The 27,189-nt window shown below is 43.7% G+C and overlaps 1 protein-coding gene across 4 annotated transcripts in view; it reads right to left on the bottom strand.

The window, feature by feature from the left end:
* CMTR1 (cap methyltransferase 1) overlaps positions 1–27,189 on the bottom strand; it is a 63,413-nt gene that overhangs the window by 35,686 nt on the left and 538 nt on the right. For all 4 annotated transcript variants that reach the window (XM_037895517.2, XM_043543496.1, XM_037895519.2 and 1 more), the window contains exons 2-4: positions 22,071–22,202; positions 14,179–14,330; positions 746–904 (exon numbers count right to left, since the gene is read on the bottom strand). In XM_037895517.2, coding sequence (XP_037751445.1) covers positions 746–904; positions 14,179–14,330; positions 22,071–22,197 — 438 coding nt within the window. In that variant the 5' untranslated portion in view covers positions 22,198–22,202. The remainder of the gene's footprint in view (positions 1–745; positions 905–14,178; positions 14,331–22,070; positions 22,203–27,189) is intronic.

Here is a 27,189-nt window from a genome sequence, read left to right as displayed (position 1 = left end):
CTCAGGGGACAGAGCCTGGCTCACAAAGCCCTATCCCTCCAAGCCAGGGGCATCACGAGCCTCTCTCTCACGCATTTGCACGCAGGCACACACCCAGCCCCGCCCCCTAAATGTCTCTCCACGCATGCATGCACGCCCGCCCAGCCCTCCTCTTGCTCCCCTTCCCCACGTGGTGATTTAGGTCTGCCGGCTCCTTCGGGCAGATGCACCTGGGCTGCTGGATAAGGGGCACGGGTTCCCCACAGATTTCTTTGCTCCCCCATTTTTCTGCGGGGTAGCAAAGAAATCTGTGGACAGTATGGATTCTGTGCCCTCGAAATGGTGCAGAATTCCCCCAGGAGTAGAAAGTTTTTCTGCAAAAGCCAGGGCTGGCGTTAGGGGGTAGTGAGCAGGAAAACTGCCCGAGGCCCCATACCACAGGGGACCCTACAAAGCTAAGTTGCTCAGGCTTTGGCTTCAGCCCCAGACGGCAGGGCTTGGGGCCCTGGGCTTATGCCCCACGTGGCAGGGTTTCCACTTTTCACCCTGATCCCAGTGAATCTAATGACAGCCCTGCTTGACGGACCCCTTGAAACCTGCTTGCATCCCCCCAGGGGCCCTGGACCCCTGGCTGAGAACTGCTGATCTATCTGATCAGGCATTGGCCCCTACCCGTAGCCAGCTGCAATAAACCCCCAGGATGGTGAACCCAGCCTAGAACAAAGCAGAGCAGAAAAGGGACGTGACACGGTGAATAGTTAGTTACCTCTGGCTCGTCTCGCCAGTCAATGTTCAGATCCCCATCGAACCCTTTCAGGGTCAGTCCCAAGCCTCTTCTTCCCTTCTGATTGGAGGCCTCAACGATATCCTTCCTTCCCTGGTTGTATTTCCCCAGACCTTCTCCTTCTCGGAAGCCCATCTTGGCCTGGAAGACAAAGCAAATGGAGCATATTGGAAGCATCCAGACGCAAATGTATGCACTCCTGTGAGCTGTGGGCCAGCAGGATAAATGATACCAAGTTGCACTGCTGTGATTAAAAAGTATGGAGTGTGCTTAATGAATCTCAATTGAGGCTTTCAGGATTCTCCTTCCGGCTCATTCCCATGATGAAGTGGGAACCTGATCTAGAGAATTAAATTTGTAAAGACAACATCATTAGAAACGGTTTAGCTTTACAAGAACAACCTGCTTCATTGAAAATTCAGTGGGGAAGCCAGCAGCCATTTGTCACCACAGAGGGTGGATGGTACAAGCTCTGCAAAATGCTGGTGCAGAAAGTTTCACACTGGGATGAATCTGGCTGCAAACAAACAGATGCCCACAACTACCAGCTAAAATGCACCTGTAAGAACCTGGAGCAATGCAAGACTCTCTCCCCCTTAAGCGCAGCTTTTATGACTTAGCCTAAGAGAAGAATTGTCATTAACTTGCACTTCTTATGGCTTTTCTCCTTGTAGGTCTCAGCCACTAGACCGTGAAAAGAACCTACATGGTCACGTTTCATTCTATTTAGTAGAGGGGATGCACACGCACGCACGCACACTTAAACATGGGCTTAGGAGGAGTCAATTTTAATCGCTAAATTGTCTATTTCTCCCTTCATTTGAAAACCATTGTTAACTACCAGCCTTTCCGAGAGGGGAAGTTAAACACATCAGATGGGCAGCAGGTATCTCCATGGGCAGCTGTTCTACTGTCTATTCTATCTGGCAATGAATTCCTAACACACACACTGGTCAAATCTGACAACTACTGAATCAGTTACATATTGACTTCTACGGCCATTGAATTTTGAACAAAGATTTAGTACCGAAGGGTTTTTGGTTTTTAATTTCCTGCTAGTACAAAATTGTTAGTCTCTCTCTGGCAAACACTTTGACGGATACCATCAAATCTTTATACCCAACAGTGTAAAAATAATTAAACTTCCCAAATGCACATATCTGTGATAGGTGCTTGAGAGACTCTCAAGGCAGCAGAAAAGACAGTTCGTAGTTACAGCACTGGACTGGGATGCAGGAGAGCTGGATTTGATTCCTGGCTCAGCCACGGACTTCCTATGACACCTTTGGTAAGTCACATGCCTCAGTTTCCCAGGTGTAAAATGGAAACAGCACTTCCCTACCTCACAAGGGTGTTGGGAGGATAAAATCCTTTAATGATCGTGGCGCTCAGATACTATGGTGAAGAGGGTCAGATATTTATTATTTGTATTAACAAAGCACTTACGAGCCCTAGAGATAAAGGCCTGTACAGAACTGGATGCACAGAGAAAGACTCTCACCCTGCTGTCTGTCTACTCTAAGCACAGGGATGCTGTAGTCCATTTAGGGCCTATTACAAAGAGAAATCCTATTATTTTATTAGAACAGACAAAAGTGGTGTAATCCATGGGAGGGGGTTGGTGATCATCTTTAAAGCTCAGCTGGCAGCCTTTCTATGAAGATTCTGGCTCTAAATGCGATGGACCTAGCTTTAATAAAACAAAGTCACAGGTGCTTTCTTTGCAGAGGGTTAAATATAAATTTTATTTCACCTTTCCCCAAACTGCGAAAGGACGTGCCAAAGCATCAGAAACAAGCCAAAAGAAATTCTGATTTTACAGCCAGGGTTTTCAGTATGCCAATCTTCCTCGGTGCTGCCCCAGCTCATGAGGTTGAACCATCCCAGCATCCAGATTCGGCCTGCCTGTAGCTTTCAGCCTTCAAACTGACTGCATAACAGTTTCAGCACTCTGCTCTCAACTTCCTGGTCTGAGCATCCGGGTTTTCGTCCTGAAGGCAGCAGTCTCAGTTCACAGGCTTCAGCCTTACCTGCACACATAAGGCTTGCAATCTTTCAGAACTACTCCCCATTCACATACTCAGGAAAGCTGCTCTTACCTGACCCTACCCCTGCCTTGACTGGCCCAGACTCTACCTTCCTCACCAAGCCTCACTGGATCTTTTCATAGTTGGATTAGTTCCTGTTTTCCTGGCTAACTGTTGTCATGACAGCCTCAACTTATTTCCAGGTGCCTGCACTCAAACTCTGGAATTTATTTAATTCCCAAAGAAAGTGAAAAAGGAACTAGAACAGGACAATGCTGCACCATAAATAGACAAAACAGGTGGGGGGGAGGAAAGGGAAACATTCATACTCCATTCATATAACTTTTACTCAATCATATCTCATGCAACACAATTAGTTTTATAAGCCACAGAAACTTCTTAAAAGAGGAAAAAGGCTTCCCTAATTCATACAGCTCCACAAAGCCTCAGACAACCCTGTCACATGCCCTTCCCCTTGAGAGGGAACTACTGTTTCCATCTGCATCTCTCTATATCTCAACAGGTGGTCAGCATTTTTGTGTTGACTTCCTGCTCCCAAGTGTTCTCTCCAATTAATACAGTTGTAGGGCTAAATACCACCTAGTAAAGCATGTGTTCTTATCCTTCATTGTATTTAACCAGGTGAGCAGATGGTGATGAGTTACTAGGATGAGAATGGAGCCTAACAAGTAATATCTTTGCATTTCTACATCTCATTTTATTGCAAGACATTCTTCTTCTAGCGCATTGACCCATTGCTCCCTTAGGAATAGTTTCCTACTAATATAGGAGATTAGGTATTTTTCTCCTTTCTTCTCTTGGATTAATACAACCCCCAATCCTACTTCAGATGCTTCTGGTTAAACTATAAAGGGTTTCTTAAGACAGGATTTACAGGAGGAGTTCTGTGCTACAGGCCTTTTTTAATGCATCAAAAGCAATTTGACATTCTTCAGTCTTGTTTAGCCCTTTTCTTTTTGGCTTTTTTACTAAATCCATCAGAGGAACAGTAATCTGTGATAACTGGAGAATAAACCTATGATAATAGCCAGCTAATCCCAGGAAAGATCTCCCCTCTTTCTTTGTGAGGGGGATTGCAGCCTCCATAACTGCTTTAACCTTGGACACTTCTGGCTTAATTTTTCCATTGCTAACAATATATCCTCATTATCTGGTCTCAGAACTGCCCAGCAACACATTTGAAGATTAACAGTCAAATGGCTTTAGCTATCGCACCTGTCACCAACTCCATGTGCTTCAGGGGACTTTCCCCATCAGGACTGTAAATGATGTTATCCAGGTACACCATAGCATAGCCTACATAAGGCCGTAATAGCCAGTGCACAAGGCACTGGAACGTTGCTAAGGTCCCAAACAAGCAAAACAGCATTATCTTAAACTGATACAGTCCCTGAGACAAGGTAAAGGCAGTTTTACATTTGGACTCCTTCTCAAGGGGAATTTGCCAATAACCTGAGGCTAAATCCAAGGTACTGTATGTAGCACTGCCTAATAAATCCAACAAATCATCTATCTGTGGCATAGGAGAATTATCAAATTTTGAAATGGCATTCAGTTTTCTTAAATCTATACAGAAGTGGCTTTCCCCAGGTTTGTTTGTTTTTTAGCTATCACTATTGGAGAGCACCCAAGGGCTGTTTGATGGCTCAGTTATTCACAGAGCTAACATTTGCTTTATTTCCTCCTCCACTTTTAAGTTTCAAGATGTCCTGGAATCTGACATGATCTTCTGGGGAGAGGAGCATGCCCTTCCCTGTCAATAACATACTGAATCACATCATTTGTTCCTGGCACAGCAGAAACTATGTGCTGGAATTTATTGATACACCAGTTCTACTCTGCATGTTCAGCAATTAATCCACTGCTTTGTGGGATGATCTCCTGTCTCCTGTACTTTTTAATCTGTCATAATTACATTATTATGTACTTCAGGGAGAACTGATGTTAAATTCCTAGTTTTCCTTTAAATCCAGAGTTTAACACATTTAACAAATGTATCTCTCTCTTTTCTGAGAGTCTGATGTCATAATCCACCAGTTTTACTGGTCTTAATATTATAAATGGGCCTTGCCATTTACCTAGCAGCTTATTTTCGGTAACAACAGAACTTTACTCCCCATCCTAAACTGTTGTTCCCGGGCCTGTTTATTGTACCACCTAGCTTGTCTAGCTTGGACATTCTCTAAATGTTCTTTAGCTAGTGGAAGTGTTCTGCAAGTATGTTCCTCATGTTTATAACATAATAAGTAACACTGGAGGAATCAACCGTTTGTCTCTCCCAACTTTCTTCAATCACGTCTAATGGACCACGAGGGCTGGTGGCCACACAACAAATTGAACTGAGCTTGTGGGACTTCTCAATATGAAAATAAGAGACAAAGCAACACTGTATCCCTTCATCTAAGTTCTGACTACATAGCTTTTCAACTTCTTTTTAAGGGATTGAACAAGCCTTTCCACTAGGCTACATGGGAATAATAAGGGGTCATCTGCAGGGGTTTAATGCTCAGGAGTTAGTATAATTCTTATCAGGGATGCCTGGAAATTAGCTCCCTGATCCATCTGAATTTCTCTTGGGATTTCCACCTGTGACCCTAAGAACCACTCATTGCCAGCTGACAAAGGGTTCACTACTTAGGCTATGTCTACACTAGCACTTTTGTCAGTAAAACTGTCGCTCAGAGGTGCAGAAAAAAAAAACACACCCAAAGGCTGGTCGAATTTAACCACATTAGGTCAATTTTATAAGCAATGCGGCTACACAACCAACCCCGTTTCGTGGACCTAAAGAGCTCTTAAAATTGGCTGCTGTACTCCTCCCCGACGAGGGCAGTGGCGCTAAAATCGACCTTCTTGGATCGAATTTGGGGTAGTGCAGACGCAGCTTTGTGCAATTCGACAGTATTGGCCTCCGGGAGCTATCCCAGAGTGCTCCATGTGACCGCTCTGGACAGCGCTTTCGACTCCAATGCACTAACCAGGTACACAGGAAAAGCCCAGGGAACTTTTGAATTTCATTTCCTGTTTGGTCAGCGTGGCGAGCTCAGCAGCACAGGTGACCATGCAGTCCCAGAATCACAAACGAGCTCTAGCATGGAGCAAACAGGAGACACTGGATCTGACTGCTGTATGGGGAGAAGAATCTGTGCAGGCACAACTCTGATCAAAAGGAAGAAATGCTAATATATATGCCAAAATCGCACAGGGCATGGTGGAGAGAGGCTACACCAGGAACACACAACAGTGCTGCGTGAAAGTTAAGGAGCTCAGGCAAGCCTACTACAAGACAAAGAAGGCAAACGGTCGCTCTAGGTCAGAGTTCCATACATGCCGCTTCTATGATCAGCTGCATGCCATTCTCGGGGGGGACCCTATCAGTACCCCACCACTGACCACGGACACCTGCAAGGGGGGAGTCTCACACAACACGGAGGAGGATTTTGTGGGTGAGGAAGAGGAGGAGGAGAATGCGCAGCAGGTAAGTGGAGAATCCGTTCTCCCGGACAGCCAGGACCTTTTCATCACCCTAGAGCCAAAACCCTCCCAGGGTGAGTTCCTGGACCCTGAAGGCAGAGAAGGCACCTCTGGTGAGTGCACATTTGTAACTACACTACACTGCTTGGGTTTAAAAGCAATTGTGTTTAATGTTTGATTTGCCCTGAAGAATTGGGATGCATTCACAACCAATACAGCTACTGGAAAAGTCTGTTAACGTGTCTGGGGATGGAACTGGAATCCTCCAGGGACATCTCCATGAACCTCTCCTGGAGGTACTCTGAAAGGCTTTGCAGAAGGTTTCTTGAGAGAGCTGCCTTATTTCGTCCTCCACGGTAGGACACTTTACCACGCCAAGCCAGTAGCAAGTATTCTGGAATCATTGCAGCACAAAGCATGGCAGCAAATGGTCCTGGGTTTTGGTCACACTCATGCAACATTCAGTCTTTATCTTTCTGTGTCAGCCTCAGGAGAGTGATATCATTCACGGTCACCTAGTTGAAATAGGGGAATTTTTGTAAGGGAACAGTAAAAGGACCCTGTTCGTGCTGGACTATCTGTGCTTGTCTAAAAGGGATCGTCCTGGAGAATAGCCATGTGGTGGCGGGGAGGCGTGTGCTGCACATCCACCCTAAAACCGCAACCCCTCCTTTTAAACGGCAAACCCCACCGGCATTGCTTGCTATGGGAAAGGAGGGCGCTGCAGTTTGAAACCATTCCCACATGTTACAAAGGCGGAAGAAGCCAACCCCGCGTAGCCTTTGGCTTATCATGGCTGCCTGGAAATCGAATTCTGTTGCCCAGCTGTGTGTGATGTGTCACCATACCAGCAGGCGCTCAATATAAAAGGCAAAATGCGACCTTGTACCTAAAGCACAGGTGCTGTCTGCTGTGAATTGCTTGATTCACTGTGAAAGTGTCTCCCTTTTGTTCTCAGAAATGTATCCTCTTAAATTTTATTCTCCCTTTTTATCCCCCCTGCAGCTGCAAATATTTCTATGCTCCCCATATCAACTCCGTCTCTGAGATTATCACAGATTAGAAGGTGGAAAAAAAAAAAAAAAAAAAAAAAAAGCACTTGCGATGACATGTTTTCCGAGCTCATGCAGTCCTCCCACGCTGATAGGGCACAGCTGAATGCATGGACCTTTCCTGACCATTCGGTGGCAGAGGCCAGGAAAGCATTCAGTGAGCGTGATCAGAATACGCAGGAGGAGATGCTGCGGCTGACAGGGGAGCAAACGGACATGATCAGGCATCTGGTGGAGCTGCAGGAAAGGTAACAAGAGCACAGACCGCCACTGCATCCATTGTATAACCGCCTGCCCTCCTCTCCAAGTTCCATATCCTCCTAACCCAGACGCCCAAGAAAGCTGGGGGGGTGGGAAGGCTCCGGGCACACAGCCACTCCACTCCAGAGAATGGCCCAAGCAACAGAAGGCTGTCATTCAAACAGCTTTGATTTGTAGTGTGACTACAATAAGCAATATGGCCTTGTCCTTCCCTCCACCCCATCCGGGCAACCTTGTCAGTGATTGCACTTTTTTTTTTTTTTTTTTAAATAAAGACAGACTACATGGATTCAAAACAATAGGGACTTTATTTCCTTTGTCAGCCGTGGTCAAATCGGGGGACGGGGATTGGCTTACAGAGAAGTAAATTCAACAAAAGGGGGCGGTTTTGCATCAAGGAGAAGCACACACAACTGTCACACCGTAGCCTGGCCAGTCATGAAACTGTTTTTCAAAGCCTCTCTGATGCGCAGCACACCTAGCTGTGCTCTAATCGCTCTGGTGTCTCGCTGTTCAAAATTGGCCGCCAGGCGATTTGCCTCAACCTCCCACTTCGCCACAAACGTCTCCCCCTTATTCTCAGCTATTATGGAGCACACAGCAAGCAGCAATAACAATGGGAATATTGGTTGCATTGAGGTCTAAACTAGTCAGCAAACTGCGCCAGTAGGCTTTTAAACATCCAAAGGCACATTCTACCACCGTTCTGCACTTGTTCAGCCTATAGTTGACCTGCTCCTTACCCCTGTCCAGGATGCTTGTGTATGGCTTCATGAGCCCTGGGAGCAAGGGGTAGGCTGGGTCCCCAAGGATAACTATTGGCATTTCAACATCCCCAACGGTAGTTTTCTGGTCTGGGAAGAAAGTCTCTTCCTGCAGCTTTTCGAACAGCCCGGAGTTCCTAAAGATGCACCTTTCCTGACCATCCCTCACTGATGTCGGTGAAATGTCCCTTGTGATCCACCAGTACTTGCAGCACCATTGAAAAGTACCCCTTGTGATTTACATACTGGTTGGCAAGGTGGTCCAGTGCCAAGACAGGGATATGCGTTCCATCTATCGCCCTACCACAGTTAGGGAACCCCATTGCAGTAAAGCCATCCATTATGACCTGCACATTTCCCAGAGTCACTACCCTTGCTAGCAGGTGGTCACTGATTGCCTTGGATATTTGGATCACAGCAGCCCCCACTGTAGATTTGCCCACTGCGAATTGATTTCTGACTGACTGGTAACGGTCAGGCTTTGCAAGCTTCCACAGGGCTATTGCCACTCGCTTCTCAACTGTCAGGGCAGGTGTTATCTTGGTATTCCTGCGCTTCAGGGCTGGGGAAAGCAACTCACAAAGTTCCAGGAAAGTAGCCTTATGCATACGAAAGTTTTGCAGCCACTGGGAATCATCCCATACCTGCAACACTATGCGGTCCCACGAGCCTGTGCTTGTTTGCCGGGCCCAGAATCAGCGTTCTACTGTATCAACTTGCCCCACTGCCACCATGACGTCCCAATTGCCATATTCCGTGCTTTCAGGAACATCTCTGTTCATGTCCTCCTCACAATTGTCCTTGTGCTGGCGGCTCCTAGCCACATTCTGCACATACTGCAGGATAATGCACGAGGTGTTTACAATGCTCACAACAGCAGCGCTGAGCTGAGCGGGTTCCATGCTTGCCATGCTATGGCGTCTGCATGGGTAACCCAGGAAAAAAGGCGCAAAACAATTGCTTGCCGTTGCTTTCAAGGAGGGAGGAAGGGGAGACTGACGACATGTACCCAAAACCACCCGCGACCATGTTTTTTGCCCCATCAGGCACTGGGAGCTTAACCCAGAATTCCAATGGGCAGTGGGGACTGTAGGATAGCTACCCACAGTGCACCACTCCATGAGTCGATGCTAGCCACGGTATTGAGGACGCACTCCGCCGACCGACTGTGCTTAGTGGGGACGTACACGATTGACTGTATAAAATCGCTTTCTAAAGATCGACTTCTATAAAATCAACCTAATTTTGTAGCGTAGACATACCCTCAGTGACATAAGTTACACCCACAGAAGCACCAGCGTGGACAGCACTATGTCCGTTCGCTGGGGGTGGTTTAATTATGCCAACAAGAGTGCTCTCTTCCGTTGGCACTGAGACCTTACAGTGGCAGAGCTGTTGTAGCACAGCTGTGCCGCTGTAAGGGCTCTAGTGTAGACATGGCCTTAATGTCAACAATTCCTAACAGATCTGAAACTCACTATACCTAATACTACTTATGGATAAATACCATGAAAGAACTGTGCCTTGACCAATGTCAAACAAAAGCTGGTATCACACTGGTCATTAATATCGCTATGATACGTACGTCCAGATGATATTTAAAGAGGTATGTGCTCCTACTGAAAACATGTTTTAAACTATGTAACAAGGCAGAGTTGACCAACAGATTTTCTACCAGGCAAAGCATGTCTATTCACCTATCCCTGTCCTCTGATGTGAATTAAACACTATAATCTAGACACAATGGGAGCTACATTTACATGTCAAGTCAACATAAGGATGCGAAGTTGACATGGGGTCAGCACACTAGAGAACAAACAAACAACGAGGGCATTTCAAATGTTTACGGGACTCTACCTGGAGAAAAGAAAGCCGTTTGAGGTGTCCATTTACTGAAGAAATCACTTTAAGGGGATGGGGTATTCATGAAAACTTGGATCCTGGTTTTGACTGAAAACCAGCAGCACTGTCAAAGACTGAATCCTTGGGAGAAAAATCTTCATTAAATAGGAATCTATTTTATTAAATAGGAAAAAGATTTTATTAAATAGGAAAGGTAACCATTAGTATGTATGGACGTAGGATTGCATTTTATGTTATACGTGTCACCCTTTCTGTTTCCACTTATCTTCGCTCGCTACCTTTTAAAACTTAACCTTTGATTCACAATAAATATATTTCAGTGCTGTGATGTTATAAAGGACTTGATTTTTTTTACCAGTGAGTTTGACTGGTGAGTTTTACCAGTCAAGCAGTGTGTGTACACCATTGCTTTTGGGAACAACATACTTGATAATTTCTGTGAGCGTCCAGTGGTTAAGGACTGGATACTACAGGGGGATGCTTTCAGAGGGGCTTAGGGATTGGAATGCACCTATTGCTAACCTGCAAGGGGCAGTGAGGGCTTGCAAGGCTCTGAGGAGTCTGCTTGGGTGGCTAAGACTGGCGGATCAGGTCAACCAGTTTAACACCAGCCAGACTCTCTCTTGGTGAGGCAGGAGGGAAACAATGGTGACTCTCAGTCCTGGGCACCACAAGAAACTGTCACACCACCCTAGTAAACGTGGTCACCAGCTCCTCTGCAATTCTCCTGGCAGTAGCACTGTGTAAATGGAATGCCTCAGGATATCGGGTTATACAGTCAAATAACTAAAATGTATCTGTTCCCCTGGGTACTCCATTCTAATGGGTCCACAATATCCATTACAATCCTTTCAAATTGTATGTGTACAGTAGGACTCAATCAATGGATGTCTTAATTGCTTCTGGTGCCATCAACTGACATTCAGGGCAGAACTGACACCATTAAGCTATTTCTTCAGGAACACTGGGCCAGAAAAATGTTTGTAAAATCTCTTGTCCCTCCCCGTAGACCCACTTAAGGAACCTGATGAGCCATCTTCATGAGCCCCTGCCTAAAACCCTGGTGACTACCAGCTCTTTCACTCACTTTTCAGTCTTAGGGTGCTCACATATCCATACAATATACCATTCTGGACTATACGGTAAGGGAATTTAGTTTGACCGACATTCTTCTCACCTAGTCCTTTAGAGAAAGGTTTGAGGGCATAATCCCTCTTGCTGATATTTAGCAATATCCATGTTGTATATATGGATACTTGCAAGCCCTTAGCCCTTTTCCTTTCTCCCCTGGTAGGGTGAGTCTTTCCCCTCTCCTTCAAAAATATCTGAAAAAAGGGAAGATAGATCCTCATCCTCTTCTTCCTTAAAACCTCTTCCCAACTGATTATGACTGTTACTACTTGAAGTCAGGCTATCAGTCTCCTTTATTAAAGTTAGTGAAATTAGGAAGATCTTTCCCCAATACTACGGGGAAAAGGAAGCTTTTCAGCCATGCCCGTTCTCATAGGAATCTCTTGTCCACCTACTTGGAGCTTAACTACCACCAGGGAACATGCTTTAGTGTCTCCATGGACACACCTAACTGTTATTGAGTTTATTGGCTGTGTATGTTTCAACATGTTCTTGAACCAGGGTCTGGTAACTCTCAAATCCACCAAGGCTTTTACTAGCCTTCCTTTTAGTACTACTAGTTTTGAAGCGAAGGTCTCCCCCACCCAACATGGAAAAATTACCAAATTTTCCCCAGGAGCGGGTCTTAGTCCTGGAACAAAACCTCCGCAGGTGGCACAGTTTGTCACATTGGTAGCGATCTTCTTTTTGGGTCTCCCATCCCACAACGTTCACCTCACAAGTAATGATGGGATTTGTTCTTAACCAGATTCAACATTGTTCCTGCTTCTGCCTTACAGAGAGAAAATCCTGACATTAGAAGAAAGAGTTCCCCAGTCTATGCTCCTGAACCCAGATCTGAAGATCACCTAGCAGGTTGGATAGAAACAATTCCAGGACAAGTATCTTAGTCATTTGAGCAAAGGTGCAACATTTCTGAACTTAATCCATTTTTTAAATAAATTCCTTCAGATGTTTACTATCTTCAAGGGTCTTCAGAATTTCTATATCAGAAGGACTAGGACCTTTGTTGCTAGATCTCTGGATTATACTACCACCTCTACAGGGTTTCCATAACCCTTCTGTAGCCCTAGGCTTCTTGGCTCTCCAGTCCACTAGGCTTGTAGAGCCTTTTCAGTGAGATATGGGGTAAGCCAGAGGATCTTGTGGCCATCTGCAGGGCTGAGTTACCCTTCTGAATGTCAAGAGACTTGCCTCCATATCATCTTCTGTTTCTGGATTCTCCCATTCTGCGGTCAGGCAGAGTCATCTCAGCCCACTGCTGATCCTCCTATTTGCGTTGCTCTTCTTGGCATTTTCTGAACTCTGCTGTTAGTCACTGTTCAGTCTCCATCTGCTATCCATCTTAACATCCCCGTCTCTTCGGGTGAGTCCCCTTGCAGTCCTTTCAATGTTTTAATGTCTGCAACTGGGGACTTTAAAGACCACCCACCCTCCACTTGGGGCCTGCCATCCAGGCTCTGGTCCATGCCTGGTGTAAGGCCCTACCTCCAGTATAGCATCTCCAGTGGCTCCAGCTAGCTCTTCCTCTGACCATCTTTCTTTCCTGGGCAGTCAGTAGCCAAGCAAAAGTCTTACCACTGGGTCTTTTGGGCTTTGGTCCAACTTCCAGGGCCTCAGACCACCCTGTCACAATGCTACAGAGCAGCAAAGGCTGGAAGAAATATGCATCATGTAGGCAACTATAGGAGACGGGAGGATCAAAAAAAAGAATTGGTCACCTGAAATTACAAGTTAGGCAGGCATCTGGGGGACAAGGCTTGAAAAGTGTAGTGCAGCGTCAAGATAAGTGGTTAATATTGTATGGCATGAGCACTTCACTGACAAATGCCACACCCTAGAAGGTCAAGCTAGCAGTCTTTTCTCCAACACACACAGGGCTAGTTAGTGAAGTATACTCAGAAAGCCAGGCGTTGGATTTGCCACTGTTGGTGTCCAAAGTGGACTTAATTTGCAAAATCCCTTATTTGGTGACCAAACTCACTCTGTCCATGCGCACACCACTGTAGTCAGAACTCACACTAAATCCATTGTGCTCTACCAGGTGAAGTCACCAGGCACCAGCTCTCCAGCTGGCTGTGCCAGTAGTACCTGTGCTATTCCCATGTCACAAAGGGGTCTCACTACTTTCACGTCCCCTTTTTCTGATATTTGTTAGCTCTAGAAGTTGCTGCCCACTCTCAGGCCGACGTCTCAGAAGCCCACAGGGGATCTGGTGCTACTTGAAGGAAAAATTATTTTTAGTAATATTTGGAAGGCCCGCTCTGAAGTTATAGCAAAGTAAAGCCTGCATGACACTTTAATAAAAGCTTCTCCAGTTGCCTCAGTGGAAAGGTCCCCAGTTTGGAAATGGTGATATAACGCTGATCTTCATCAAGTTTTACAAATGATGCAGGACTCCAGCGCCTCAAGCTCACAAATGCATTTACATTTAAATGTATTTCAAAGATTTGCTGAGCCACAAACTTCCTTGAAATTCTGCTGCCTGGGGCTAATAGGAATAAGTTTCTGTACAGAATGTGTGTGCAGCAAGGCTGACTTGGATTTGAATGGAACATGTAGTTAGTTGGACTGAGTCTCCCGTGCTACTAAGAAAGATGAAATTCACCATGGTTCTAGCCTTCTAATTAGCATCTGATCTGCCCGCCGTCAGTCATCACTGACTGCAATTAGTGCAAACAGAACAGCGCTCTGCATAAATCCTGAGCTTGAAAGATACAATGGTGAATGCCAGGCGCATCTCTCACAGCTGAACGTACTCAATTTTGCTCTCAGCTGCTCATCCGGTTTTAGCAGCATGCTCGAAAGTGACTTTGACCTACCATGAGCTTTTGGGAGACGCTGTTATACATGGAGTAGCGGGAGGAGGTGCCCTCCACAAGAGAGTCTGCTTTGAACTCATTGCTCCCAGAGCCGAAGACTGGACGCCTCTCATCGCTCTCACTGTCAGACCCACTGCCGCTACTGGAAGACTCTGAAAATGAAACAGAGGGGAGAAATTAACAAGCGTTTGTTTCGCTAATCAGAGGGGAAGCTGTACATGGGAATTCCAAATTCACATCCCAGAAGGCTAGGGGATAGTAAAGAGTCCGCTTCAATAGCTCAGACTGGCTGTGGGGAGCATGCAGACTTCAGATACAACTCTCAAGACAAAATACCAGCTGTCTTGCTACCTCATTCCACCATAAAGAAGGTGAAAGACAACCCACCCCCCTGCCCTCAGGGCTGCCACTTGACTTCTCCCTTGAGAACAAGCTGACATTTACATTTGTGATAAACACCAATTCACACTCTTTTCTGACTAGTAGAAAATGTTTTAGATATGTGGATTTACTGTACCTGATAATACCAATGGGGAAAGTGGGGGTCATTCTTGACCACAAGGATAATCCACTTATGCCCTGAACTAGGATATTTAATTATCCTTATCTTGCTGCATATAGGTAGGACCGAATTCTTTACCTTGCATATGTAAGGTGCAGATGTACCATAGCCTTGTATTGAACACATCTTCTCCCTAGCCCTCTATAATTGAGCAGTACACTGAAATGCTGTCAGAACATGATCCGAATTTCAGCAATCCTGAGGAGACCCCCATATGGCAGAATCTTCCACAACAACGAAGAGTGGGCAGCTGCCAAACCTCCTAGAGGTAGTGTTATCAGGGCAGTGGGACTGTTACTGAATGAGATTATGTGGGAAAGTTGGTGGACAATACTCCCTCCTTGAGCAGATGCACAGCTCAGTGAGGCATGCTGGAGACCTAGAGTGGAATACCAGCCCAGCACACTGGATTCCAGGAAGGCAGATGCCAGGATTTATCAATAAAAAAACCAAGAATAAAATAAAGCTTTTTACATGAAACCTCTGTTACACTGGAAACCAAACTCTACCCACTTGCTGGGAGTAGGTCAGTGTAAAAGGCTCCAGCTCTCTCTCAAATACCTGCTCACCAAGTCTCTCTGGACCCGTCAGCATTAAGGACTTTACACTGTTGTAATTAGACTGATGGAGCTACACCAGTGCAAACCTCCACAGACATGCAAACCCTTCATATAGACATCATTTATTGCAGCCCTTGCTACCTCCACAAAATAAAACTTAAATGCTGGACTGTAGTGTGTGTGTGTGTGTGAGAGAGATTCCCCAGCCACCCCACATATAAGATCCTTGGATAAGGTGGCAGGGACTGAGTTTTCCCTCCTCCTGAACCAGACCCCATCTCACCCAAAAACAGGGAGCAGTGGCTCCCGACGACCTTCCTACCACAGGGTTCTGTGGGATATCATCCAACTTATATAATCCTACCAAGCAGAGAGCTCTGTGGGAACCCCACAATGCAACCCTCTGCTTGGGTTCAATGGTCCAAATGCTGACACCCATCAGTATCCCCTGCTGCAGGGAGTGGTAGAGGCCCTGCCCAGGGTCATTTACTCTTTGAAGCAGTGGCTGGGGTTCCAGCAGCAATGACCGGGTTCCCTGTGCTCCTAATAGCAGCCGTCAAGTCCTTTCCACCTCCCCATAACACCACAAGTGACACAAAAGCAGCCATGGCTGCACCAGGTACACTTGGGTCACGTTTGGAAGGTTTCCTTCACAACCATAAGGACTAACACAACCTCTCTTAAAAGAAAAGCTGACTCAAGAGATTGAAGGCACTTGCCCAGGAAAGATTCCTGATCATCCCGATCGCATGAGTTTTTCAAGCCTTGCTCTAGCTATCAGAAGTTCCACAGATTGATTGTGCGTTGTGTGGAGAAGTACTTCCTTATGTTGGTTTTAAACCTGCTGCCTATTCATTTCAGTGGGTGACCCTTGTTTTTGTGTTAGGTGAAGAGAAACAACACTTCCTTATTCACTTTGTCCACACCAGTCATGATTTATAGACCTCTGTCACATCCCCCATTACTCCCATTATTTTCCAAGCTCAACAGACCCAGTCTTTAATCTCTCCTCATATGGAAACTGTTCCATACCCCCCCCCCGATCATTTTTGTTGTCCTTCTCTGTACCTTTTCCAATTCTAATATATCTATTTTGAGATGGGGTGACCGGAACCACACACAGTATTCAAGCTGTGGGTGTACCACGAATTTATATAGGGGTTTTATGATATTTTCTAGTTTATTATCCATCCCTTTCTTAATAGTTCCTAACACTGTTAGCTTTTTGTTTGTTTTTTTACCACACACAGCCGCTGCACACCGAGTGGATATTTTCAGAGAATTATCCATGACGACACCAAGATCTTTTTAGAGTGGTAACAACTACATTAGACTCCATCATTTTGTATGTCTATTTGAGACTATGTTTTTCAGCGTGCATTACTTTGCACTTATCAACACTAAATTTCCATCTGCTATTTTGCTGCCCAGTCACACAGTTTTGAGAGATCCCTTTGTAACTCTTCACAGTTAGCTTTGGACTTAACTATCTTGAGTAATTTTGTATCGTCTGCAAATTTGCCACTTCAGAGTTTACCCCCTTTTCCAGATCCTTGGGGGACCCTACTGTTTACCTCTCTCCACTATGAACACTGACCATTTATTCCTACCCTTTTTGTTTCTTATCTTTTAACCAGCTACTGGCTCATGAATGGACCTTCCTTCTTATCCCATGACTGCTTACTTTGCTTAAGACTCTTAGGTGAGGGACCTTGTCAAATGCTTTCTGGAAGTCCAAGTACACTGTTGGATAACGCTTGTCGACAAGCTTGTTGACACCCTCAAAGAATTCTAACAGACTGGGAAGGCATAATTTCCTTTTTCAAAAGCTGTGTTGACTCTTCCCCAATATACCATGTTCATCTGTCTCTCTGATCATTCTGTTCTTTACTATAGTGTCAACCAGTTTTCCTGGTACTGAAGTTAGGTTTACCAGCCTGTAATTGCCAGGATCACCTCTGGTGCCTTTTTCAAAAATCAGTGTTACATTAGTTATCCTCCAGTCATCTGCTACAGAGGCTGATTTATGCAATAGGTTACATACCATAGTTCGGAGTTCCGCAATTTCATATTTGAGTTCCTTCAGAACTCTTGGGTAAATAGCATCTGATCCTGGTGAATTATTCTTAAATTTATACATTTGATCCAAAACCTCCTCTATCAACACCTCAATCTGGGGCAGATCCTCTGATTTGTAATCTAAAAAGAATGCTTCAGGTGTGGGAATCTTCCTCACATCCTCTGCAGTGAAGACTGAGGCAAAGAATTAATTTAGTTTCTCTGCACCTCAATTATCCATTGGCCCACTGGTTATTTGGCAGGCTTCTGATGTACTACTTTTTTTTTTTAAATTGCTATTTGTGTGTCTTTTGCTAGTTGGTCTTCAAATTCTTTTTTGGTCTGTCTTATAATACTTTTACACTTGCCTTGCCAGAGTTTATGCTCCTTTCTATTTTCCTCAGTAGGACTGACTTCCAATTTTTAAAAGGATATCTTTTTGTTTCTAACTGCGTCTTTTACTCTGTTTAGCCATGGTGGCTTTTTTGGGTCCTCTTACTGTTTGTTTTTTATTATTTGAGGTATAAATACAGGCTCAAATTAAATTTTAGTGTTTTTAAATAGTTTCCATGCAGTTTGCAGGCATTTCACTCTTCTGTTTGTTTTAATTTCTATTTAACTAGATTCCTCATTTTGTGTAGTTTTTTGAACTCCCTTTTTGAAGTTAAATGCTACTGTGATGGGGTTCTTTGGTATTTCCCTCTTACAAAGATGTTAAATTTAATTATATTATGGTCACTATGCCAAGTGGTTAGTTATATTCACCTCTTGAACAAGATCCTCTGCTCCTTTCAGGAGCTTGCCTCTCCCCTTGTGGGTTCCCGGAACAGCTACTCCAAGAAGCAGACATTAACAGTGCCTAGATATTTTCTCTCTGCATTTTGTCTTGAGGTGACATGTACTCAGTCAATATGGGGGATAGTTGAAATCTCCCATTATTAGTGGGTTTTCTGTTTCTGTAGCCTCTCTGATCTCCCTGAGCGTTTCACAATCACTATCATCATTCTGGTCAGGTTGTTGGTAGTATATTCCTACTGCTATTATTCAAGTCTGGAATTCAGTGGTACAGTTTGAATCATTTAAGATATTTACTATATTTGACTATGCTTTCTTTCACATATAGTGCTATTCCCCCACCAGCATGACCTACTATGTCATTCCTATATATGTCTAATTATTTTGCAGCTTGGCACAAATCAGAAGCAAAACTAAAGTAGTAAAGAAGCAATATCACTCACAATTTTCTAAACATACTAAAAATATACAATAAAAATCTAAATATTAAGCTATATAATTGCTTAAATAAATGTATATAGTTATACTGTACCCTTCTACGTAGCAAAAAGATGTACGAAATCTAGCATAAAGGCTCTATGTAGTTGTAAATCAACATGTTTTAATGGCTATATCAACCTGTAAAAATGCACCTTTCTTTAGAAAATAACTGAAGCACAAATAGAAAAGTTGATTAAAACTGGTTATTTAAATTGTGGCTTTCCACGTGGTGATTTAAATTGGTGACTGAAATCAATCCACCCTGGCCCCAAGGGTCCTTGGCACGGACATGTCGTTCCCAGTGAGGATGGAACAGCTCTTTCAGAGACATCAGGTTGCCAAGGTTTTGTAGAATATTTTTAGTGACCGCTCAATAACTCTCTTTATTGGCTGGGAACATTTAGCAAGAATAGAGACCAGAGACTATCTGGCAAGTGTCACCACAGCCACATCCTAGTTAAAGAGACCCAGTTCCAGCCTGGAGCACCCACGGAGTCAGCACCTATAGGACTGACTGGGAGCTAGGAAGGTTTCTGCACTGCAGGGCACAAAGCTGCCTTCTCCCATATTGAGCTGGAATACTGCCTGAGGCCTAATATTTTCAAAGTAGTCTGAGTGGGAGAAGACATTAGCCACAACTCCCATCTTAGTCAATGGAAGTCACTCAGTTAACACTTTTGCACAGCTTCGCAATCAGCCATTCAGCATAAGCAAAGCTGCTGGGCACCACTGTGGTTCCATGGCTAATGCTATCCAGTTAGAACTCAAGAGTGGGCACAGCTATTACATTTAAAAAAAAAGTCTAAATGTGAACATAAGAAATCAGGATTTTACAGGTATATGGAAAAAAAGCAAAATGAGTTTAAAGCAGAAAAAACATACTTAAGAAAGTTCCATTAAGGCCTTAATGGGCAATATTGTAATGACAATATAATTAACCTGAGTAATATGACCATCCTCCTTTAAAAAAAAAAAAAAAAATCACAAATTTTTAGGCAAAGAATTACTCTGCCAAAGCAAGTGACAGGCATAACTGCCTCTACAAGGACCTTGTCAGATAATCTGTAAAACATTATTGAGAATCCAAGACATTATTTAGGATTGTCATTTAAGACTTTTTCATCTGAACTAATGCAGCAGTTACTTTTATGGCTCTAGGAGAAAGGAAACAGATCAGGAGTAAGAGATAGCACATTCTTCAATACATCAGTGATTCACAGATACTAAGGTCAGAAGGGACCATTATGATCATCTAGTCTGACCTCCTGCGCAACGCAGGCCACAGAATTTCACCTACCCACTCCTGCGAAAAACCTCTCACTTATGTCTGAGCTATTGAAGTCCTCAAATTGTGGTTTAAGGACTTCAAGGAGCAGAGAATCCTCCAGCAAATGACCCGTGCCCCATGCTACAGAGGAAGGCGAAAAACCTCCAGGGCCTCTTCCAATCTGCCCTGGAGGAAAATTCCTTCCCGACCCCAAATATGGCGATCAGCTAAACCCTGAACATATAGGCAAGATTCACCAGCCAGATACTACAGAAAATTCTTTCCTGGGTAACTCAGATCCCACCCCATCTAATATCCCAACACAGGCCATTGGGCCTATTTACCATGAATATTTAATCATCAAAACCATGTTAACGCATCATACCATCTCCTCCATAAACTTATCGAGTTTAATCTTAAAGCCAGATAGATCTTTTGCCCCCACTGCTTCCCTTGGAAGGCTATTCCAAAACTTCACTCCTCTGATGATTAGAAACCTTCATCTAATTTCAAGTCTAAACTTCCCGGTGGCCAGTTTATATCCATTTGTTCTTGTGTCCACACTGGTACTGAGCTTAACTAATTCCTCTCCCTCTCCGGTATTTATCCCTCTGATATATTTAGAGAGAGCAATCATATCTCCCCTCAACCTTCTTTTAGTTAGGCTAAACAAGCCAAGCTCCTTGAGTCTCCTTTCATAAGACAAGTTTTCCATTCCTCTGATCATCCTAGTAGCCCTTCTCTGTACCTGTTCCAGTTTGAATTTATCCTTCTTAAACATGGGAGACCAGAACTTCACACAGTATTCCAGGTGAGGTCTCATCAGTGCCATGTATAACTGTACTAACACCTCCTTATCCCTTCTGGAAATACCTCTCCTAATGCACCCCAAGACCGCATTAGCTTTTTTCACAGCCATATCACATTGGCAGCTCATAGTCATCCTATGATCAACCAATACTCCAAGGTCCTTCTCCTCCTCCGTTACAGTTGAAAAGGGCAGCAATATTTCTGGTATTGAAAAACAGAGTAACATCTCACAGGGCATGCTCCCTGATGCTATGTATATCTAAAGTGAGTTCAAAGGAAAAAAAAAGACGTGTGATGAATTTTACAGAACACAATCGCACCAATTAATAAAGTACTAAATTTCATCTGAGTTACAGCCAAATGGTGAATCATTAAACCAGCTTTAATAGCAATCTTATTTTTAAGAAACCATTTGACCAAGATGAAGGTTAGGTTTTAAAACAAATAAATTGGTTTGGGAGAAGGAGTTAATCAATCCAGTGGTCAAACACCGTTTTACATTTACAAAATAAATTTATCAGAGTTCACGCTAAATTCAATCACAGCCATCTGCAACCAATGTGGCAGAGCCTACTGTGTGCACACAGAGATGCCTGAGGCGTGCCAAACTGAAGGCTATACTGGCAGATTCCCAAGAGCCTGAATGTGACACCGATACCTTTTCTGCTTCTTCCTAATGGACAGATAGATATGGGGGTAATGAGGAGGTTTGTGTGTGTGTTTTGATATTTCAGGCCTGTTTTTTAATGTTAGAAATCCAGGTAGTGACTGAAGAACAAGTGAAATGAGGTCAGCAGAAGAACCAAGAAGTGTGAAAATTACAGCAGTGGAGAGAAGAAGGGAAATGTAATGACTTTTAAAAACCTCTGTTAAGGTTATTCAACTTCAGTGACTAATTAACACTACATAGAATGGATGCATTTGGATTCAGCACACTGCCCCTTCAATTAAGGTGCATGAGCTCACAATATGCATCTTTTGAGAAATTCAGAAGATCGTCCAGGTAAGTCCATCCATGACATTCTCAATATTTCTAATGTACAAAAGAGTAGATACAAGGGACAAAGCAAACAAAGGTTATATGATTCATTGTTATTTTCAGATGGCAGTAAAGAGAGTGTCCAGATAAGATTATGGAGGGGAAAAAATTAATTCCCCCCCACCCCCAGTTTGGGGACAGAAACTGTATAGTCCTTCCTTCTAGAGAGGAAGGATGGTCCTGCGGTTAAGGCACTGAATTGGGATCCAGAATACCTGCATTCAATTCCAGCTGATTAATTAAATCCCTGAAAAGAAAAGCAACCTTTCCTACAAGGCTATCTCCTTGCAGCTCTGGTGCCCATACTACTTCTGATCTTACCTTGAGTTGCATGATTACTACATGGAGGTTCATCATCGGAAGTGGAACTGAGGTTCAGTCCCAGATCTTCTGCCCTCTTTTTCTGCTTCTGGTTGCTGTTAAATTCGGGCTCTGCTCGTCTCTTCATTTTTACTGCAAGGAGAGAACAAACAGTAAGCATCCAGCAAGTTCATTGCCTCCTATACTGGGGCACGGTCTGTGTTGTTGCTGCGATCCAGCAGAGTGCATGGTTTTTCATGCTATTTGGGCACTATGCTTTGCCTCCAAAACCTGCCACAGATAAACGTGGTTGCTTTTCCCTGGCTGCCATCCAAAACTGTTAGTCCAAAAACAGGGACCCAGGACACACAGCAGCTTTCCCTACTGTTGACCAATTTAAACCACAACTGTATGTGAAACCCCGCAACCAGGAGAAGAAAGAGTAACTGGTGAGAGGTCTCCCCACACTTGGGAACTCAGACATTTGATTTGGCTCCAAAAGGGCTTTTTAACAGTGCATATTAGAGATTCGTTCTGCACTAGCAGTACATAATTGAGGAAATGTAAGATCAGTTCAGTGGGTGTTTTCAGTTTCCTCTGAAAAGCTGCATAAAGGAGCCAACTTCTTCTGAAGGAGGCAGAACATTCCGAAACCTGATCCTGCAAATGCGGATTTTTAAAAATAGTTTTCCCACCCTTTTTATAGCAAAGCTGTAAATAAGGATGCATACGGAAGTCTCTTTCCCATTACACTACATTAGTTGGGACCTGTCTTTCCTATTAAATTACATTAGTTGGGACCCTCCTTCCAGATGACATTATGGTATCCTCTCGCACTGAGGATCTCTCTCCGGGGGAGGGAACTCCAGTTATTAGGAAGAGACAGGTAAGTTGTGGGGGATTTGATCATTAGAAACACAGACAGCTGGGTTTGCGATGACCAGGAAACCGCATGGTGCCTTGCCTGGCTGGTGCAAAGGTTGCGGATCTCCTGAGACATCTAGATAGACCTATGTGTAGTGCTGGGGAGGAGCCGGTGGTCGTGGTACATGTAGGTACCAGTGACATAGGGAAGGATAAGAGAGAGATCCTGGAGGCCAAGTTTAGGCTGCTAGGTAAAAGATTGAAGTCCAGGACCTCCATATTAGCATTCTCTGAAACACTTCCAGTTCCATGCACAGGGCCAGTTAGACAGGCAGAACTGCAGGCTCTCAATGCATGGATGAGATGATGGTAGAGGGAGGAGGGGTTTAGATTTATTAGGAACTGTGGAAACTTTTTGGAAAGGGGGAGCCTATACAGGAAGGATGGGCTCCATCTAAACCAAAATGGAACCAGATTGCTGGCACTTAAAATGAGAAAGGTCATAGAGCAGTTTTTAAACTAAGGGCTGGGGGAAAGTTGACAGGTGCGGAGGAGCATGTGGTTCGGACAGAGACTCTCCTTAGGGGAGGCTCTATTACTGGAGATTCTCTATGTCCTAAGAAGGAGGAGAGGATGGAAGATGATAAAATACAGGTAGGATCTGATGAGAAACAGTCAAATGAAAAAAAGTCCAATTCAATTACATCATGTACTGGCAGACAGCTAGAAGTGACAAGTTTTTAAAGTGCTTATATACCAATGCTAGAAGTCTAAATAATTAGATTGGTGAACTAGAGTGCCTCGTATTAAAGGAGGATATTGATATAATAGGCATCACAGAAATTTGGTGGAATGAGGATAATCAATGGGACATGGTAATACCAGGGTACAAAATATATCGGAAGGACAGAACAGGTCGTGCTGGAAGAGGAGTGGCACTATACGTAAAAGAAAGCGTAGAATCAAATGAAGTAAAAATCTTAAATGAACCAAACTGTACCATGGAATCTCTATGGATAGTAATTCCATGCTCTAATAAGAAGAATATAGCAGTAGGAATATATTACCAGCCACCTGACCAGGACGGTGATAGTGACTGTGAAATGCTCAGGTAGATTAGAGATACTATGAAAATAAAAAACCTCAATAATAATGGGGGATTTCAAGTATCCCCATATTGACTGGGTACGTCATCTCAGGATGGGATGTAGATAAAGTTTCTTGACACTTTGACTGCTTCTTGGAGCAGCTAGTCCTGAAACCCACAAGAGGAGAGGCATTTCTTGATTCAGTCCTAAGTGAAGCACAGGATCTTGTCCAAGAGGTGAATATAGCTGGACCGCCTGGCAATAGTGACGATAATATAATTAAATTTAACATCCCTGCAGCCCAAATTGTAGCATTTCATTTTAGAAAGGAGGGCTACACAAAAATGAGAAAGTTAAACAGAAATTAAAAGGTACAGCGCAAAAAGTGAAATCCCTGCAAGCTGCATGGAAACTTTTTAAAGACACCATAATAGAGGTTCAATGTAAATGTATACCCCAAATTAAAAAACACAGTAAGAGAACCAAAAAAGTGCCACTGTGGCTAAACAAGGTAAAAAGCAGAGAGAGGCAAAAAGGCATCCTTTAAAAAACTGGCAGCTAAATCCTAGTGAGGAAAATAGAAAGAAGCATATAAAACCTGGCAAATTAAGTATAAAAATATAATTAGGAAAGCGAAAAAAGAATTTTAACAGCTAGCCAAAGACTCAAAAAGTAATAGCAAAAAAAAATTTAAGTACATCAGAAGCAGGAAGCCTGCTAAACAACTAGTGGAGCCACTGGACGATCAATTTGCTAAAGGAGCACACAAGGATGATAAGGCCATTGCGGAGAAACTAAGCGATTCCTTTGCATCGGTCTTCACAGCTGAGGACGTGAGGGAGTTTCCCAAACCTGAGCCATTCTTTTTAGGTGACAAATCTGAGGAACTGTCCCAGACTGAGGTGTCATTAGAGCAGGTTTTGTAGCAAATTGACAAACTAAACAGTAATAAGTCACCAAGATCAGATGGTATTCACCCAAGAGTTCTGAAAAACTCAAACGTGAAATTGCAGAACTACTAACTGTAGTCTGTAACCCATCATTTAAATTGGCTTCTGTACCAAATGACTGGAGGATAGCTAATGACACTCCAATTTTTTAAAAGGTTTCCAGAGGTGATCCTGGCAATTACAGGCTGGTAAGCCTGACTTCAGTACCAGGCAACCTGGTTGAAACTATAGTAAAGAACAAAATTATCAGACACATAGACGAACATAATTTGTTGGGGAAAAGACAACATAGTTTTTGTAAAGGGAAATCATGCCTCATCAATCTACTAAAATTCTTTGAGGGGGTCAACAAGCATGTGGACAAGGAGGATTCACTGGATACAGTGTACCTAGCTTCTCAGAAAGCCTTTGACAAGGTCCCTCACCAAAGGCTCTTAAGCAAAGTAAACTATCATGGGATAAGAGGGAAGGTCCTCTAATGGATTGGTAACTGGTTAAAAGATAGGAAACAAAGGTTGGGAATAAATGGTCAGTTATCAGAATGGAGAGCGGCAAATAGTGGTATCCCCCAGGGGTCTATACTGGAACCAGTCCTATTCAACACAGTTATACAAGGGAAAAAGGGTTACACGGTGAGGTGACAAAATTTGCAGATGATACAAAACTACTCAAGATAGTTAAGTCCCAAGCAGGCTGCGAAGAGCTACAAAAGGATCTCTCAAAACTAGGTGACCAGGCAACAAAATGGCAGATGAAATTCAGTGTTGAGAAATGTAAAGTAAATGCACATTGGAAAACATAATCCCAACTATACATATAACATGATGGGGTCTAAATTAGCTGTTACCACTCAAGAAAGAGACCTTGGAGTCATCGTGGATAGTTCTCTGAAAACATCCACTCAATGTGCAGCAGCAGTCAAAAAAGTTAACAGAATATTGGGCATCATTAAGAAATGGATAGATAATAAGGCAGAAAATATCATGTTGCCTCTATATAAATCCATGGTACGCCCACATCTTGAATACTGCACGCAGATGTGGTTGCCCCATCTTAAAAAAAAAATTGGAATTGGAAAAGGTTCAGAAAAGGGTAACAAAAATTATTAAGGGTATGGAACAGCTTCTGTATGAGGAGAGATTAATAAAAGACTGGGACTTTTCAGCTTGGAGAAGAGACTACTAAGGGGGATATGCTTAAGGTCTATAAAACCATGACTGGTGTGCAGAAAGTAAATAAGGAAGTGTTAACACAAGAACTAAGGGTAATCAAATGAAATTAATATGCAGCAAGTTTAAAACAAACAAAAAGAAATATTTCTTCACACAGTGCACAGTCAACCTGTGGAACTCCTTGCCAAAGGATGTTGTAAAGGCTAAGACTATAATAGGGTTCAAAAAAAGAACTAGATAAATTCATGAAGGATAGCTCCATCAATGGCTATTAGCCAGGGTGGGCAGGGATGGCGTCCCTAACCTCTGTTTGCCAGAAGCTGGGAATGGGCGACAGGAATGGATCACTTGAAGATTACCTGTTCTGTTTATTGCCTCTGGGGAACCTGGCATTGGCCACTGCCAGAAGACAGGATACTGGGCTAGATGGACCTTTGGTCTGACCTAATATGTCCATTCTTATGTTACTGAAGAGTTTGCTGACAGATAAATAACCATTGCATAACCCCGGGGAGCAGCAACAAATGAGAGTCAATTACCCTCCATTGAACTCAACCAAGCCTGAGGAGTTTGCTGGGAAAAATGCCAGGGAACGGAATGGGACATAGGGATAAAAATACATACACTACTTAAGAGCAAAAGCTAGGTTCTGTTGAGGTAGGTGAAGTGCTGCAGGAATCTCAGTTAAATATTTAACACGAAGAACAAACCATATCAGTGTTTGTAGTCTAACAGGATTAAAATCCAAGGAAATAAAGAACTGAACGGTAACGGTCTGACAGGACCACAGAACCATCCAGACTAAAAATCCACCCAGGTGGAGCCACGGGGCCTTGAAGCTACTCTTACAGTAGCGTCAGCAGGAAGGAACTGAGCACAGTTCTGCCAAGAGAGATACATTCGCGACATCCCTCGACGTGTAAGTGGGTGTTGCAGGATTGTAACCAATTGCAAAATTAGACCTACAGGTGCCAGCGATTCTCTCCTACTCGGAATTAGGAGGTACGTACAAAGCCCCTCACAAAAGACCGCAGCACCAGACAGATTCATTAGCCCAACGGGGCCC

This window comes from Chelonia mydas, chromosome 3 (assembly GCF_015237465.2).
Source record: "Chelonia mydas isolate rCheMyd1 chromosome 3, rCheMyd1.pri.v2, whole genome shotgun sequence".
Classification (NCBI taxonomy): domain Eukaryota; kingdom Metazoa; phylum Chordata; order Testudines; family Cheloniidae; genus Chelonia; species Chelonia mydas.
The sequence above is the reverse complement of the archived record's forward strand: the minus strand, read 5'-3'. Positions and strand labels throughout refer to the sequence as shown.